Source organism: Lichenostomus cassidix, chromosome 1 (genome assembly GCF_008360975.1).
Source record: "Lichenostomus cassidix isolate B80296 chromosome 1, HeHo_3.0, whole genome shotgun sequence".
NCBI lineage: Eukaryota > Metazoa > Chordata > Aves > Passeriformes > Meliphagidae > Lichenostomus > Lichenostomus cassidix.
In genome coordinates, this window is record NC_139479.1 from 30,771,090 (window position 1) to 30,790,018 (window position 18,929).

The 18,929-nt window shown below is 35.2% G+C and overlaps 1 protein-coding gene across 1 annotated transcript in view; it reads right to left on the reverse strand.

The window, feature by feature from the left end:
• Window positions 1-18,929, reverse strand: part of TMEM131 (transmembrane protein 131) — a 93,329-nt gene that overhangs the window by 29,087 nt on the left and 45,313 nt on the right. The window contains exons 5-18 of the mRNA XM_085055387.1: window positions 17,112-17,235; window positions 16,113-16,229; window positions 15,143-15,265; window positions 14,398-14,478; window positions 11,612-11,762; window positions 11,416-11,472; window positions 10,431-10,492; window positions 5,222-5,330; window positions 3,277-3,385; window positions 2,413-2,566; window positions 2,141-2,311; window positions 1,732-1,842; window positions 1,511-1,645; window positions 992-1,096 (exon numbers count right to left, since the gene is read on the reverse strand). Of these exons, the coding sequence (XP_084911513.1) occupies window positions 992-1,096; window positions 1,511-1,645; window positions 1,732-1,842; window positions 2,141-2,311; window positions 2,413-2,566; window positions 3,277-3,385; window positions 5,222-5,330; window positions 10,431-10,492; window positions 11,416-11,472; window positions 11,612-11,762; window positions 14,398-14,478; window positions 15,143-15,265; window positions 16,113-16,229; window positions 17,112-17,235 (1,609 nt within the window). The remainder of the gene's footprint in view (window positions 1-991; window positions 1,097-1,510; window positions 1,646-1,731; window positions 1,843-2,140; window positions 2,312-2,412; window positions 2,567-3,276; window positions 3,386-5,221; window positions 5,331-10,430; window positions 10,493-11,415; window positions 11,473-11,611; window positions 11,763-14,397; window positions 14,479-15,142; window positions 15,266-16,112; window positions 16,230-17,111; window positions 17,236-18,929) is intronic.

Sequence of the window (18,929 nt, forward strand, 5' to 3'; positions counted from 1 at the left end):
TTACTTTGTTGGAAAACAGGATGGTAACATCTTTAAAGTAAATGAGGGAAGAAGATACACCCAACTTCTTAAAAAAATGTAAGATGTCATTGTAATACCTCAAGATACACAAAGAAAAACCAGTGTGGATGGGATGGCAATGAGATTCAAATACCAATACAAGCAGCATAACTTGTAACAAGCAAGAAAATCAAATGCTTCAGAATCTGTAACTGAAGAGTCACATACATGCGTGAATGGCTTAGAAAAAAGCTTAAAATCACAGATAACTGACAAATTGGGAATTTCCCTTTTTCTGTAGCACCATCAGAATCACTCAATAAGGTGGTATCATTTTCTGACTTCATAAGCAGAGTCACATTTCTTTTTTTTTTTTCCTCCATATCTCACAGAAGCATATTAAATACAGATTGCATTATTCATTAGACTATCTCCTGCAAAAATAAGGCATATGAAGTTGAGGCAAATGGTTGTTCCCTCCATAATAATCAGTGTAAGGATTCTGTTTCATCAACTGTGGCGAATTGCCATATGGTTTAGTGGGCATGGTGGTACCCAGTCTTTTCCAACTTTAATGGTTCTATGATTCTCCAAAACTGCTTTCACACTGTGTTTTGACAAAAGAAGTCTGATAATATAGCTCAATTTCAGTAACTGATAATGCATCAAGAAGTACACTATCAGCACATGATACACCCCGAGATCCATGCATTGATGCTTTGAGAATGTGCCATGTCATTGAAGAACCCAAACTGCAATGCATTAGGTCAGATTTAAATGGGTATTTCTGAAAGCTGGATGAAAATCATAATAAAAGCATATGTAGCGTTACTGTTGTATGATGCAGGGTTAACTTCCAAAGATAACATGGCCTCCAGAATTCCCTTCCAACCTCAACTTCTCCCTCATACTACAGTCTGTCCACTAATACACCACTTAAAGACTGAACATATCTTTTGGGCAACACCCACTTATTGTACAATAAATATACCTCATAATCTGTTGTGATTTGTACAGCTCCATCATGAATTCCTTCAAGTTCCTTTGCTATTAGATTTACTCTGAACACTGCATAATAGCCTGATGCTAGGATCACCTGTAAATGGTAGAAAAAGTCACCACTGTATTCCATTAAACAAGAAGAAATTTCACTAAAATCAGACCCAAAATCCATTTAAAACCACTGTCAGTGATAAAGAGTTATACACACGTAAGTGACTAACACAATCTATTCCTTGTGGTGATAAATTTCCACTCATCCCAGATTAATGATGAACATCATCTGAGGGTATAGAGATTGGTTAGATTTTGAATGGGTGAACTTCGGAAACAGCCATTTAAATACAATGCTGCTCCTTAAAATGAGTTTAGGAAGTCTACATGCTTTATCATACTCAAATTCAGACAAAAATTAAGAATGCTCATCTCTCCTCTGCTAAAAGGAAACTGAAAAAAGCTGCAGAGGTTTCTCCCTCCTAGCTTTAAGCAATGGATTCAAAACATTACTTACTGAAGACTGATCAGATGCAGTAGCATTTTGTAGTTCATGATGGTTTGCAATTATTGTTGATCTGTTTCCCTTTTCAGTTGTTAGAAGTTCTACAGCCAAACCATCCCCTATAATATGCCAACTTTTTATAGCCAGCTTAAAAAGAACAAAAGGTACTGTTTTCAGTAACAACACTGATGTAATTTTTTTAAAAGATAAACTAAAAATAAATGCACCCTTACCTCTATTGGATTGCTGTTGATGACTGCAAATAAAATGCTGGTAGCTTCTGTTGCACTCAATATGCCAAAATCTATAAATCGTTCCTCAGTTTTTGGAGACAGTACAAAGTACTAGAAAGATTGATAAAAGTATTTTAGCATAAATGAAATATAAAGTGTGCTCAAACTTTAAACTCATTAAAAATGCATTAATAACTTTAATACAACAGTACCATGACAATCTCAAAATTCTACATTAAATTTCCTATGTAAAAATAAAGCTTTTAAAGGGAACAAAAAAGAATTTTTCAGCAGACGCCAAAGTAGAATAAAGAATTAAAGACTCCTATGAAGTCTGCCTCTAATTAGCCAGAATTAGAGGAAAATAGAAAAAAAAAAAAAAAAAGAAAAAATAAAGTAAAATACTTACATCTAGAAATCCTGTATATGCTCGGACAGGTAGGTGAAATTTAGAAGCATTGGTGATAAGTAGAATATTGTTATCTATATGAACAGATGATGTGGAAGGCATAAAATGAAGTGTAAAAATATATCTGGATTCATTAGGTGGAATTAAGACTGGTTTACTGAAGTTCTGGACCTAGATCAGTAAACAATGAAGACCAAGGTTACAAGTGAAAAAAGTGAATCATATTTAAGCATTTACTAATAGGTAAAAGCATTCACTGAAATGGGACTTACTTTAAACATTGGTTTTGCTTCTTCTGGTAAAATGACATCATGTATAAGGACTGCAAAACTGAAGGTGTTTGTTAGATAGATCAGTCTTTCCACAGAATCAGCAGCACTGTCACGGATGTGAAAGAGTGTGGCAGCATGATCAAATCCTAAATACCTATTAAAAGAAAACAGTGTAAGGAAAAAGATTTCCCTCCAAGTGTTTTCCTTACAGAAAGACTAGAATTCATTATTTCAAACAGAAAAAAAGGTACATACCCCCTGCATGCTGAAACTATATTGTTAGCACTACAGGGATGTTAATAACAGAATAATTCAAATAAGATAAGAAAATAAGTAAATCAGAATAATAGTACAAAAAGAAAGTGCTGAAGTACTAAGATAATTTGCAAATCATGTGTATTTCTTATTAATCAAATCATATGTCCGCAGTACAAAAATTCTAATAGATAAGGTTTAGCTTGCCTTTAAAATACTGTGCCAGTTCTGTTGATAAAGTAACACATCATTCAAAGTGTTTTTAAAGCCAACTTAGCCATACTTTGTAAATAAGTTACAAAACCCAAGGAAACTCAGAGTTATTTCAAAATTTTGCTTAAAACCAAAAATATTTTCTCTACTCTTACTTCATATACCAATAGAACAGCAAATGCAACACCAGAAAAATTTCCAACACTGCATTTTAAACATGTCGCATCTGCAGTCTTCCGCTGCTCTGAAAAACAACTCACTAAGGTCAATTTAAACTTAAGCCTTGAAACCAATGAGTGGCTGAAACTACCTCATCCATTTGTTTAAAACCAGGAATATTCCCTGCTAATTTACAGCATTTAGTTTTTGAACTATGTTCAGTTACTGGAAGCTTACCCATCCAACACTTCTGCTTGATATGGTATTTCAAGTTTGGAATAGCTCTTCTCTTTCGCTTTAACAGTTATTTTCCCAGAAGACTGTGATGCTTTTTTTGCTTTTGATGCTGTACACACAAGAATATAAGAACTTTGTTAAAGCTGACCAAAATTAATCCATTAAGTTAGACTAGCATGAGTGGAAGAATAAAATCACAGAGCTAGGCCAGAAATTAATTATCATGGAAGGAAAAAAGTGGAGCTTAAGGAAATTTCAATAAGCAAACTGACATGGTGTAAAGTCTATGAAGCAAGAGAACCCAATTCAGAATTCTTCCCATTTAACACCAGTTAGATGACCTGTATGATTTAGTAAGCTTATCTACAATAGGGAAGCCTGATTGCTCCTGTCATATAAATAACTTGAACATGTCCAGAGGATAATTGGGATGCCAGATGAACTGAACTCCCCAGTAAGAGAAGGGAATATCTCTATCCCTCCCCTAACAGAACAGAAGCCTGAGATTGCTGGGCCCCTCACTTAGAGCTACCAGTTGCGAGGAACTTTGGACCAGAAACACAACTTCTAAATTAGGAAGAAATGAAAGACAAGCTAAACTTTACAAAAATAGAAGTAAAATCCATGTGAGAACCAAACTACACAAGCACCAAGAGCGATGCTCACAGGTCTGCTCCAAGATCACAGAACAAGCAGTGTTAGCCTGGTCGCAATAGTGGGGGGGGAAAAAGTAAAAAAAAAATCAAGGGATTCAAATACTGATTAAGAGAAACCACCAAGCCCCTAAAGCCCTCCATGCAATTAGGACAGTTGAAATTGCAAATATTTTGGGCTGGCTGCTTCACTGATGAGAATACATCAAGTCAACTCCTTAAACACATTAAGCAGCTTAACTGGGTATTTTTCCCAGGAACTACCATTCCTCCTAAGATGTGCCATATGTTAACCAGTAGGTCCTCATATAACAATTCCTACCAGCTTCAAAATCTGAATGTATTATCAACCTCAGGTTGAAAGAATTAATCTATTTCAGAATTCATAAGCTAAAACATACTTCACTTGTCTTAGAAACCACCAGCTAATAAATTTCTAAAGTGCTTATCAATAAGTGATAATAAAAATCAATCCTCTCCTCTTTATCCATGCAAATTCTAAAATTATGTCTACCACAAGTATTGCATCTGTAAGGTTCCAATTTTAAGCAATCCAGGCAGAAAGACTTACAGCACCAACTAGTATCTTAAAGCAGTAACATCTGAGTAGTCACCACCATTCCAACAGTTGATTAAAATCTCTATAAAAAGAGAAGTGCCTTTCTACAAAATGTCAGCATAGTATTTTAAGTTATACTATATGGGAGAAAAATCTTAGAATACCAGACTGAAAGGAGACCTCAAGGATCACCCAGTCTAACCTTTCCTGGCAGAAGAACAGTTCAAACAAGATGTCTCAGCACCCTGGCCAGATTAATCTTAACTGCCCAACACTGCAGAATCCACCCCTTCCAGGGGAGATTAATTCAATGGCTGATTGTTTTCATTGCAAAAAATTTTCTTCTTCTGTCTAATTGGAATTTCCCCAAGAGTAACTTGTACCTTTTACCTTATTAGGATTTCTCAAGAACAAATGTCTGTTTAGACTAAAAACATATTTAAATAATCAGTGTACTAACATAAGAATACTGCTACATTTATTTAAAAATATAGGAATACCTTCTCATCTGTATTTACCAGTCTAAGATACTTATTGATCATGAACAAAGACAATCGTTGCAGAAATAACTGAAGTTCAGGAGAACTGTAAGCCTTTTCCAGGCAGGAAAATTCCATTTCCTTCTCAAAATTACAAATAGCATTTTGTTAGGAGAGTGAAAGTACTTCAATGAAACGTCAGTAAATTTTCAGAAGCACTTGACAAATTTTAAGAAGAGAGAAGCAATACTTACCATCAAAGCTAATACTTGCAACTTTGGTATATTTACTTTCAGAGGCTTTTAACGTAACGGGCTTGAAATGCACTGTTATAGCTTCATTCTGTGGTGTAGGTCTAACACTCTGCAACAACCAAAATATGAAGCACCTGTAAATTTATCATTACTAACATGCTGTGAAGTTTTCATGTGTCTTTTACAGTAATACAAATGCAACTAGTTTTGGACAAGCTCTTACAGGTCTGTCTTTCCTATAACAAAGCAGCGTTACAAGTGGTTTTAGAATTTTTTCAGGTTCTACAAATTACTCAGTCAATATACAGAAAGTAGGTAATAGCATGTTTTCCCTGGGGATGTTGAATTAAGTGACAGTATGGCCAGAAACATATTAATAAAATAGAAAACAAGCTTTATTTAAATTAAGATTTAATTTTTATTAGAAGGGTTACAATAGCTAGGTTATTTGTCTCTGATGCACTCACTAACGAAGCTGTGATGATACAGTTATCTCCCTTGTCTCTGATCCCATGCTAAGTCTGCAGAGAAAAAAATAACTAACTGTACAGAGAAATGTTTTGTAGATCTGAGATGACACTCGTTCTACACTAACACTTTACAAGGTCACCTTTCACATCTGAACATTACTGTTTGAAACTAAAGAGAAAAGGTAAATGGGCATTACTGGAAGACCTCTTGTGTCTGTTATTAGCCAAAGCTGATTTGTAGAGGTACTCATTGCCATGCAGCAGAGTAAGGGATTCCATGTCATCTGAAGACTCTATAAAGATTCCTAGCAAACTCTCTATATCTAGATTCCATGGAGACAAACTGGGCATGAAGCATTTAAAAGCTCTTATTCTTGTTTTGCTTAAAATTAGGATGGCTGCCATGCTTCTTCCTCCCCAGCTGTCTTCTGCTTTAACAGCTCAGCTGCTCACATAGCAGCTGTTAAGCCACAGCAAATTACAGGACGTTGTATTAAGGGAACTGAAATGAGTGCTGCCTTACCTTATGCTAGGCTGCAGAGGTTTAGCACCTGCTTCATAAGCAGCTGAGCCTTTCTTGGTCAGGGAGGAGCAAGGCAGACAGCTAGTGGTACAAACCAATTACAATTCTTCCAAGCCAAGTTTTCCTTGATTGTAAATTAAAGCCATAAAAATGTGCATACATAACTAAGTTCTGCAGACCACATGATCCTTAGAGGGAACAGGCAGCATTACTCCTGCAGCTAATGAATAATCTCCATTAACTCAACCAGAAGTTTCGTATTTTGGATTTATAGTACTGACCTTTGTCCATCTGCATACACACAGTGCAGATATTTGGTATTTCTCTTCACATGTCAATACATAACTATTTAAATTTTCTTCTAACACAATCTACACTACAAAACTGAAATCCTGACGTCTTAAAAAAAATAAAACAACTCTTAAAGCAGATGAAATCAAATGTGATAAAGTTCACAACTTTTGCATGACAGAGAGGACAACCATTTTTAGAAGCTCTTTTCATGTAAAATGCTTTCTTTAATTACTGGTTTGAGATAATGCTGATTTCATTTAGTAAATTAAACTGGAAATATTAAAAGGACAGCCTGTTGCCAGAAAAATGGCAGGTTTCAGAGTTGCATCTCTTAAACCACAAGTGTAACAAACCTCCATGTATTTACTCAAAAGGTCTACAACTGGTAAATTTAGTTAAGGGAGGAATTTATACTGTTTTGCTGAAAATTTCTGAACTACATAATGCACATTTCTCATTTGTTGCTTGATTACATGCTATAAAGGGAAATAGAGAATTAAGACAACTAAAGAAAAAACAAACATCCTTAAGAATCCTTTCAACTCCACTTTCCTCAAATCTCAACCTATTTCAAATAAAGCTCAGGCAAAACCTGACCTGAAATATGCATTAAAAAATCATCAAATATGGACAGGTCCTGAAAATATATACAAAACAAGTTCCATCAAGAATATAGTAACACCAATTTTCTCAGAAAACTTCCTAACAACTTCTACAGGAGAGAATAATTTTAAATAGACATGCTTCGGTAACACATGGCTCTCCCACAGAATGCCCCACTCAAGATTCCTGACCCTGCTCTGTGAAAATATGTTCAGTTTTTTGCATAACCGCAAAATTAAGAAAATTAACACCTTAAATGTTTTAAAGGACACAAAGGGGGGCTAAAACTTTGTGCTTTTGCAGCACTTCTTGAGAAAGACTTTGAAGGTTTAAGGACTCTCAGGCTACATGTATTACAATAAACTGAGTACAGTTGAAAGACTGGCACATGTTCACCTATACTGCTTGCCAGTCAGAAGGCTCCTGAACTTACTTCTGTATTCCCCACCTAGCACAGATGAAAAAGCCCTGGGGCTACAGGTAGCCAATTCAGGTTGGTTCCATTAGTGTCTGAAGCACCTCTGTACTGTTTTATTCTCTTCTACATAATCATCAGTTACTACTTGGCCTTCTGTTTAAACAGAGAAACACCTAACTAACTATAAAGTTCACTTTTTCCATAAAGAACCATCCAGAACAGCCATGTAATAAACTACTACTAAATTGTAATCGATAACTCTGAGATACATGCACTCAAACATACAAATGAAAACATAACACAGAGCAAACCACTTCTTGCAGATTGCTACAAGAAATTAAACCCCTATTCTAAAGTCGGGACAGAACTAAATACTTCCTTATACAAATGCTTTTGATTTCAAAATGATATAACTCTGCTTCACTAAGGTTGGCCTGAAGTTCCTAGTTCTTCATGCACCAAACATGATTAGGAGCTCAAGATTTGAAGAGTTCCTTTGCTTTTAGCAGTCAAATAGGCTTAAAGTGCCTTAAGGAAACACAACATTTTCATTATAGAAAAGAGATAAAAGAAAGTGTTCAACAATCTACATTTACCAGACTTTTGACAACATGGCTTAACTGTTGCAGCATGACTAGTTTATCCAGTCATGAAATAAGCATTATTCTTACTAACAATGGAACAAACCCTACCAAATGAGGGAGCTTTATATAAGGAGTTTTAGAACTCAAAATGAAAGTGACTTGCTCTTATTTTCCTCAACCAATTTTTTGGACCACAGCATGACTAAGTACTTGAAGGCAGAACAACTACAACTCTGGCAACAGTATTAGCAGTCTCTCACACACCGATGACCTGAAGATATTTAGTTCCTCCAGCACCCAGCTTAAACATATGCTAATAATAGCCTTGGCCTTTTCTTCTGACATTAAGATGAAATTTGTCACACAGCTCTGTCTCACTACTTTTAAACCCTAGCTCTAAAGGGTCAAAAGTCTATTTATCAAGCTTTCTTGGAAGTAAGCTATTCACCAAGTTCCTTCCAAAAATTCCCTACTCTTGCCTACCACTTGGAAATTCCTTAATTGGCACAGCAGCAGAAATACACACAGTGCTTCAAAAGCTAGAAAGGTTACAAACTTCCCAACAAAGCAGTCCCTTAATGAAAAGAACAATGAACTTCATGTGTCATGTGACACACTGAAAAACACATCATGCCTCGACCTATGTGGTAACTTTTTCATTCCAAAGGCTTTAAAAATGCCAAATCAGCTGCTTTGATACACAATAAAAAATAATTTATCTTGAGAAGTTTTGTCATGACATGTGTAATGGTTAGCAAGTGACAGCCTTCCATTAGATCGATATTTATGGTTTCTAGCCATAGTCCAAAGACCACAGATTAAAAAAGAATTGATACCTTGGGGGTTTTTTTAATGGTGGAGTATAAATTAGGCACTACACTACCAGATATTAGAAGTGATACTGATGGTCTCAAAATATGGTTATTTGCATTGTTCTCAGCAAGTATATTACACACTTTAAAAAAAAAAGACCAACAAAAAACCAAACAACTTTCAAATCTGAGAAGAGAAATATGCAAATATATCTGGAAAAATAATTTAGTAAATTTACCAACCTTCTCAATGCAAAAATTATATACAGGTCTTTTTGGGTTTTAAAACCCTCTATGGAAGCTGTGTTAGAGCTTACAAGGCCATGATTCCTACAGGATCACCTGATCTCATTTATGCAATAAGCATTAGGACCTCAATGAATTAAAATATTTTTGCATTATACTGTAAGTTTCTATTGTTTGCAGTATACTCTAAGTTTCTCTTGACTAGAAAATTATTAGTGAATAACAGCTTAGCAAGCACTGCAATGCACTATTGTCATTGTGAAAACTTAACTTCATCACTAAAAATGTGTTCTGTTTCTGTTTTAAATTCATCTAGCCTCAGTTTCCTGTATCCTAAGATTTTGCTAGATCTTTTCTATTAAAACACAGTTCCTCATAGTTACAGCTTCAAGCTTTGTAAACACAGAAATTCTCTCCAAGATCTCAGTAAGGAACCCTTGCCAATCCTTCAGTCATTCTTCTGGCTCCTCTGGTTTCTTTTCAACACTTCAACACTTTCTGAAGTGCACTGGGACAAGGTATAGCTAGCTACACAACTAAATCTGGAAAAGAAGGAATACAGGAAGGGGAGAAGGAAGAAGTGAGAAAAATAGTGGGCAATGAGAAAAATCACACAGGAAAAACGTATGAATGAACAAAGGTGGACTACCAGACTAGAGCCAAAATTCTGTAATAAAAACAGAAAGCAGAAAATCCAAATGCTAGAATTCTGACGCTGGCTACACTTTATATTCAGCTGCAGTGATATTACTGCAAAGGGCCCTAGAGTGTTTGGATTATTTTCTTATTTCAAGCAACAAAGCAGACAAGCTCAAGAAAACAAGGGTCAATTGACAGTCAGCTCTTGAAAGCTACTCTTTGCTTATCTTAAGAAATAATGTTAGGCAACTGCTTTTTACACTGATATCTAAATGTGATGTGGATGTGATGAGGGCAAAGAATCTCACAGACTCTGTATTAATCTCTCACTCACTGGAAATGAATTACTGTTCTCAAATCTAAAAGTTTCCAAGAGTTCAGATATTGCAGGCATAACCTAAGAATGCTATTCAGAGCATTCAAAGAAGGCCATGAAGCAAATTAATTTTACCATGCATAAAAATGATTTACTCTGCTATTAAGTTAAATTTTCAGTCACACATCACCTAGCTTCTAATTGTGAACACTACATGGTGAACCGGCAAATGATAATTTTTTATGAGAGAAAGTAAATTCAAGTAGTAAATCCAAGTTTCAAACTGAAAGAAAATAAAACTTACTGTAATTGGCACATCTTTTGTTCCTGAATTTAATAAATGCAGATTTAAAATTTTTGGCAGATCTGTTAAAGAACAAAGAACACATCTGTCTATTAGGCTATTTTAACATGTGAATCTTATATGAAGTCATTTACACTAGCTGGCTTCTCACACAACTTCACTGTTCAGAGTTAAAAAATTATACTAACATGACAGAACAGCCAGTCAAAATAGCTAGTCCCAAGAATCTGACACACAAACTGCATTTTTGTGTATTAGTAAGTATTACATGCTTCAGCTTACCACTAATTTTTTTAACACATTAAGAAATGAACAGGCTACAAATACTACATTGAATGACTTTGTCAGATGCACCAATGTTCAGAAAAAATTAGTCTTACTTGAAAATCTTTCATTGTTAAGCAAGTTGCAAGGAAAAGTTCTTCAGAAACTATCTTTTTTTAGTTGAAAAAGATATATACTGTTTTTCTTCAGCAATAAAGACAACTCTTACAGTATCAAAAAATACCTCTGGTTTTACTACTTTCTGATACACTTATTTTATTAAACAATATGAACATAAAGGTAAATTGTTAACCACAAATACCTAAGTGGCACTTAAAAATGATCCTATCATAAAACATTTGATCAAGTTTGCACACCTTCACTTTTCCCCATCTCTGAAAATTATTAAAACTTGCACAGATGTAAAGCAATCTTTTAAAACAAGTTCACAAACTAAGTGAACTGAAATGCTTTTCAGACTAAGCCATGTGCAACTGTGTAAAACTAACATTACTACTGTACTTACAACCTGGTGTGCAAACTACTGCTTGTTTGTACACATCCCAAGTACTCTTGCATCTGTGCACTGTTGTAACATGCTGTTATCTGTCTTTTTAAAAGCATCATTCCACAAGCAACCCTGAACAGTACAAAGGTAACTGGGCTTTCCCCTCCCCACCCTATTCCTGATAAATACTTTGAGAACTGAAGAATGGTTTACCTTGTGTTCGTAGTGTACCAAAATCTAGCATTTCTGTTGATGAATAGATTCCTGGTGCTTAAAAAAAAAAAAAAAGTTACTGTATTCTTATCATACTAAGAATTAACTAATTTGAATTACTGAAAAAACTCCAATCAACACACAAAACAAAATAAAAAAAAAAAATCAACAAAAACCCAACCACTCTTTTACAAACCTGTTGTAACTTCTACTTCAACAGGGAGAATAATAAACTCTGTGTTGTCTGAGGCATTTGTTTTTATTCTAATGAAGGCTGTATGATTATCTGCTTCTCTTGAAGAAAAACTGGCTCTCATCACTCCTTTTGTTTCATAGGGAGGTATTTCCTGATAAATAATCAAAGCACATGTATGAGAGTGCAGTAATTACAAAAAAAGCTGTCACACCAAATAATTACAATAGAAGCACTGAGTATAATTATGTTAAGAGAAAAAGCTGCAAAAGCAGGAAGAGATAGTCTTCATGTAATTAAAATTACCATTAAATTTATAAAGGATAGTTGAAATAATCTAACATGACACTGATTAAAAATAGGTATATGCAGGAGAACTTTCATGTCCCATTTGATTAAGTTAAAGGTTTTACGATTCTAAGTTTTATGTATTAAATTCGTGGTAAAAAGACAGTAGACTAAATTAACAGAATCTGGCAATAAACAAAAGATATTCAGAAAAAACGTTGACAGTAATATCAAATATTGACTCTGCATGTTCTAATTGTTTTTTCTCCAAAGCAGACACAAGCCATACAGTTTTAGTGCTAAACACAAACTAAAACAGTGCTCAGCTCCATGTAGGCAGAAGCTTGTGGAGCTCCAGGTTTACTAGTCACCATGTAATTTACAGGAAAAAGTAAAAATGTATTTTAGTTTCTGTACTATGCCTATTCTGTCAGTTCTAATCTGCATTCAGGGTTTGAAAGACAACTCTTTCTGTATTTGCCAGACACAGCTGCAGCACAAGACTAAACTTCAGCACCACACTGAAATACTAACACCAGATTGTCTTCCCCATCACCTTAGAGAAGGTCTGAGGATTAGAGTTTTGGTCGGTTGCTTGGCTTTTGTTTTTAAATAGGAGATGAAAACGTTGATTGGAAATTTTCTAAGGCACAATGACTGCAGATGTACTCTTTGAAAACTGTTGAATATCAAAGTAAGAAGATTTCAAGCTCTGTTTTCACACTTATTCGTAGAGCCAACACAATGCAGCCATTCATTAATGTTTCAAAGGATGTGATCTGACTCTTCCATATGAGTAACTATGGATCCCAAGTTGGTCAGAACCCTGAAGTAACTTTGAAGAGTGATTACAAAAATACTCCTGCCTATGCAGACTTCTTCATCCAATCATTCAAGCATTTGGCATGAGAACAATTTTATACAATTATGTATATTCGTAAGTCAAAGTATCATCACCATATTTCAAATATCTTCTACTTTGAGGCTTTTTCTAACTGCAGTGCAGCTCCTGACATAACCAATATAATGATATGTGTGTGTGTGTTTCGTCCTACTGGTTTGATTCCTTCAAGTTGCCTTATTGTTTTGAAATACCAATGGTTATATGAAATGCATACCAACAGATATGAAAATGGATGGATATAAAAAAAATGAGAGGATTAGTCCCTGCAAGACACTGGAAGCTTTCACATGTGAGTCATCATTGCTTTAACTGGCAACCTGGCCTAGTGAAGCTGAAAAGCTACATGCTCTGAAAAACATCCCCCTTGAGTTCTCCTTACTACTAGGAAGGGGCTATCTTTAGAAGCAATGCAATTTGACTAAAGCAGTGTCAAAACATTAGGACATTTATTTTTAAAATCCATTTTCATGTGAATATCTAGCCCTCAGCATCTGTTTCCAATGCATTTTTATAATGTTGTGATCTGTGTTAATACTTACTTCCTTGCAACTTTTGTATCTAAAACACTGCCAATCTAATGAACTTTCTCCAGAAAAGACAAGAATTATGATTGTTCTTTGTAACTCCCTTGGAAATACCCTGACTTACTTTGCCTCTTACAACAAATCTAACTGTTACATGACTGTAATGACACATTTGAGCAAGAGACAAGGTCAGGAGCCCAATAGCTCTGAAGTCTCTCCCAGACCAAAAAAACAGTCACCAAAAAGACCAAATAATTCTAACTGCAAATGAAAATATGTCTTGTATCTAAGTGGACATTACCAATAGTGTGATATATAGCATAGAGCCAAAAGCTGTACCTTCAGGATGCATCTAAATTTTATTTCACTTTAACATATCAGTATGTATTACTTGAAATCAGATTTAATGAGTCAGACCATGAGTCCATCCAATCCACTATCTTGTCTCTGGCAGCAGACATGCTGAGTAGGGAGTAGCTGCAGGGCATGCATGTAGGAATATTTTCCAGAACAGTTTCCAGCCACTCTTAACTCATGATCTAGGGATTTACTTCAGCTAGACACACTGCTGTTTTATTTAGTAATCCTTAATAGATTTTTTCTTCCCTAACTTGTTCAGCTTCATTTTCAACCCATGTGTGCATTCACAGTAATCTGCAGGAAGGACTTTCTGAGTTAAAAAAACCCCACATCCAACAAAAAAGCCAACACAAAAAAACCCCCTAACCAGCAAACAAAACAAAAAACACGTCTACTTTTTCTGTGGGTTAGATCCAGCTCACAGGACTCCAGGACTGAAAGCTCAGATAGATGTAATTCATTCTTCTGGGAATCATTTTGTTCTTTGCATTTCAAAAATGCACAGCTCAATATATATGGCTTATCTTAATCAAAACTTTCATTCAACTCCTACTACCACAACATTAATAGACCCTGATATTGTTTCTGTTGTTATGGGGTATTTTAATGATTAGAAACAAAGCTAGTTAAAAAAAACCCCAAAGCTTAAGCTCATATCAAAATAAAACCTACCCAAACAAGTAAAATGAGTGCTGCAAGACATGACTACTCACCCATAGCTTTCTTGTACCTCCCTGCTGACCTGTTGGAAGCTCTAAATGGAGATCACCTCCACTGGAATACATTTCTACCACCTGAGGTGGATAACAAGAAAATGTTAGCACGCAGCCTTAAGGGGATCCTGTTTCAGTTATCGGGTATAATCATGTGCAATGGCATAGGTTAGTGACTATTTGACCACTGGAATATCTTAATTCACTTTAATGCTGATATAGCCATTTGCTAGTGCTATGCTTTAACTGCTCTCTAGAGCATATTACAGTTTGTGAATGACTTAACAGAATCAGAATTTGGTTAGGTAAAGACATCAATCCTGCCTGAACATAAGAATGTTTTCCAACATTACATACTGGGGTATACTGAAACAAAAGCTCATACTGTGCAAACCGGACAAAATGAAGGTAAGAGGCATCACTGGATTAAAAGCACAGGATCTGTTTAACTTTCTTTGCTTCAGTGTTCTTTCTAATTACCAGAGAAGTTTAAATCTTTATTTCCCAGCAACTACAACAATTCTAAAAACTAGAATTTCACTGGAAATTAACGCATCTGTGACTGTAATCTACAATGTCTAGAACTGACCTGCATTTGAGCAGAAAAAAAGAAAGTCACGTAATATAAAAGACATGACCTCAAGCAGCTCTCAAGTTCAAACAGCATTTTAAGAAGTACCAAAACAAACAAAATTTCAGTTTAATATCATAAATGAGCATTTAATGATTTTTCTCTCAGGCTCACCTGCAAAGGTTCACTGTGAGGGTTATGTATATTTATTATAGGAGAGAAACTGCTATTTACAGGAACTCGTGCCCCAATAAATGGGCGCAATCGATAGGGGTTCGGAACTCCAATGCCAAACACCTGGTTCAGAAGAAGAAACACAGCCTTAAGTAGCTGTATGTAATTGTTGCAGAGCCCAACACAAACAGCCATTTTAGCAATCCACCAAGTACTCTTTTTGATTTATTTTATAGTATACTTCTAACCAAGCCATTAAAACCAGTATCATACTGAAGTTCTGAAATAAAGAAACTGATTTAGTTTGCACCTAAAGGCTGTTCCTAATATCTCCTATTTACTTACATGTATACTGAAAAACAGGAAATCAAAAAAACATCTTTTTTTTCCTTTCTGACACTCTGGAATACTAGATACCAGCTAAATGAAATATGAAATGTTCCTTTAATAATTTCATTATGAAACTATCCATACAGGAAGCATTTTTGCTGCTGTTTGCAAAACATTGCCATGGTAAGAGTCATATTCTTTCAACAAAGAGGATTTCTCTCACTTTTCAGTCTCTCTCATCCATCTGGCTTCTCTTTCTGAATCTCCAGTGAGTAATTTTTTGCCAGCTTAATGAATAACATTGTCTTGCCACTGGATCAGATGAGTAAAGAACTAAAGGATGAGCTAGATCACTACAATGAGCCACTAAAATAACACACACAAAAGAGGTGCTGGGAGGGTTTAAAATTCTACATAATTTCATTGATCTGGCTTACAGAACTGCCCTACAGATCTCTACAATGGTGTTACAACAAACAGCAGAGATGGAAACTTCTTCAATTGGGTTAATGAAAAAAACAACCAAACCAACAACCCACCACTATTGTGCAAATATCCCTGGATGGTTAAGCATCCCATAATAGATACTGCTTTGACTGATTCACACTTCAGTTTTCTGGAAAGAGGGTAACTCTCTTACCTGATAAGTAAATACCCCATGATTAGAAGTGTTAATAAATAAAGTGTTCTCTACATTTCCCACTACTCTTGCGAGGAAAACTACATCAAAGGACGTATTCCCTCCTGGAAGAATTTTCTGGAAAAAATAAAAGCAAGCAAGCAGAGGGATAAGCAAAACTGTTTACTAAATAAATTGCATCATGCAGATGAACAGAAGATCCTCAGGTGTTCTTTCTACAAATACTCAAGTTAGAAAGTCAACTGCAGATTTCGAAAGAAAAAAGTAGAACTTTCAGATAAATGAAATGTGTAACAAACTAATAAATATATCAATAATTTAAAACTATTATCTAGTGCAGGATCATATTTAATTGAAGTTTCAAGAACTGAATTCTAATTTAGAGTTCAGCTTATCACAAAAATATTTTAGACTGACCGTTCACAGATCACTGGAGAAATGCAATTGCTACAAGACTTCCACAAATGCAAAAGGTTGCTTTTTATAGGCAGGTTTTCTGAATTTTTTCATGTTTATATGGCTCTTGCTAAGCAACAGGACCTGCAGACAAAACTGAAACTAGAGGACTTTATCTGACAGCAATGTGGTTAGGAGTTAACCCTGCTGACACCACGCTTTTGAATGTGAAAGTTCCTGTAACAATTATTTACAGCTCCAAGTACTTTGAAGTGACTACAGCACAACACCACTTCACATGACTTAAGACTTTTCACAGAAATTATAGGAACGGTTTGTTTCTGTAAGTGCTCTAAGGAAATGTAGTCACTTCAGCAACAAAACAGATCTGCTGTTAAACCATCAATCACAATATACATTTCCAGCATAGTCAGAACTTGTGTTTCTGTGTTCAGTTCAAATTTGCTCTAAAATGAGATGAAAAACTGCAGTATCTTAATACTTCTAGGTATATAATTATTGCACTAAGTCACTCTTTTAAAGCTTCCATTCAGATTGGAGAGGGGGAAGAAAAGGTCATTTTGAGAAAGCAAGAAAACTTACCCTATTTTGGAAAAACGATGCATGAAAATGTGATGTTGTCGCAGATATTGATACTAATGTAATTGTTTCTTCTGAGCTAGGGTTATGTAGGTAAACTTTTTCCATTTTTGGCATTCCAACCGGCCTGTCAAAATAGAGAGAAAATATTCTCAAAGTGTCAAAAACCTTGACAACAGAGCATTGGGCTTTTTTCCATTACACCAGATAGGAACATAAAAGTGATGAACACTGACAACAGAGCTTTGCATTAAGTTCTTTTTTCAAGTAATGTATGTAACTTGGACCTGTAAGAATTAGTTAACACCTTTTCCATCATTTTATTGCTTACTTTTCCTGAAGGCTTAACTTCAGGAAAGGTTTCATCATGCTCATGAAATTCTATTGTCAGGTTTTTACCTCAGAATCAAAAGAGGCAAAGTTTTCTATTTCTATGCTAGAACCTCTAAATAATTATCTTAAGACAGGGCGTACACAGCAACTGAACATAAACAGAACATACCCTAGACAAAAGCTTTAATGTCATTTTTTTCCATGATAGATTGTAAGCAGTCTTACCCAGAACTCTGAATTTTTCTGGTATTATATTTTGTAATATGCTGTATGGAATTAATGCAGACGTCACAGCAACAACTATTTTATTTCCATATTGTATTTGAATTCATACCTTAAGTAAAAAATTAAAGGCTTGAGATAATTCTAAAATTTAAGAACCCTAAAACATGGAAGTCACACAGTCAGACAACTATACCATTTTTCAGTAACAAGACATGCTAACAAATTTGGCACAAGCTTTAGGCTTGTTTCCTTTTGCTTACAACAGCTGAGGTGACAATAGGTGCTCCAGTTTCAGTAATTATTTTTCAGACTTTAGTGTCTTTTCAGAATTTTTTTCATGCCTTTTAACTCAGACAGTATCAGCACCAGTTTCAGTTAAGTATCAGGACCAAAGGACTAATAAAGCGTGCAAATTACAAATTGCTACATTTTGAATTCTGGAATTCAAAATAGTTAACTCTTAACTTTCAGGCTGTATGTATTCCATGTAGCACTCTCTCCCACATCACTTGCTGCTAACACTGCAAGGACACTGATAAGAATGACTACCTGTACAAACTGCAGTGATGATGACCAGAAATAGGCAGCTGTTCTGCCATCCTCAATTAACCTTAACAGACCAAATTAATATTGGCAGCCACAGTTTTTCAATTTAGAAGGGGGTGGGGAGTATATCTCAACAGATGAAACAACATAACTTTGCTATCAATTAAAGGCTCACTTGAATGGAGAATTTAGTGACAATAAACAAACTATGCCACAATTTACAAAGCGATTGTGGTTACAGAACCTCCTACACATGAAACGTGGGCTAAAGAAGCAGATGCTAAATACCACATTATTAATTCAAAGTCACAATTATGAAACTTCAATAAATGACATCATCACTAACAGGAAAATACATCTGCACTCTTCTACTGTACATCTCTTTGCTTTCTTTGCTGAGTCTATCTAATTTCATGTCTCCATCAGCAAACACTTGTTCTTGATCCTTCTTTCACTGTCAAAAAATTTCATTTTGACTCCTCTAACTTCACCAGTAACGAAGACCACAATTTCTCGCACCTTTTAAAACCTGTACAAAACCAAACATCCGGGTTAAGCCTTAACAGAAAATATTTTTATCTCTCGCCAGCAGACACGGAGATGTCAGAAAGGGAAATGATTTATCAGTTGTGACATTTTGCATTAACTGCTGTAACTGCTACACTGTTGATCAATGGAATTAAACAGTAAACCTATACACCTATTCCTCTTTCGCTA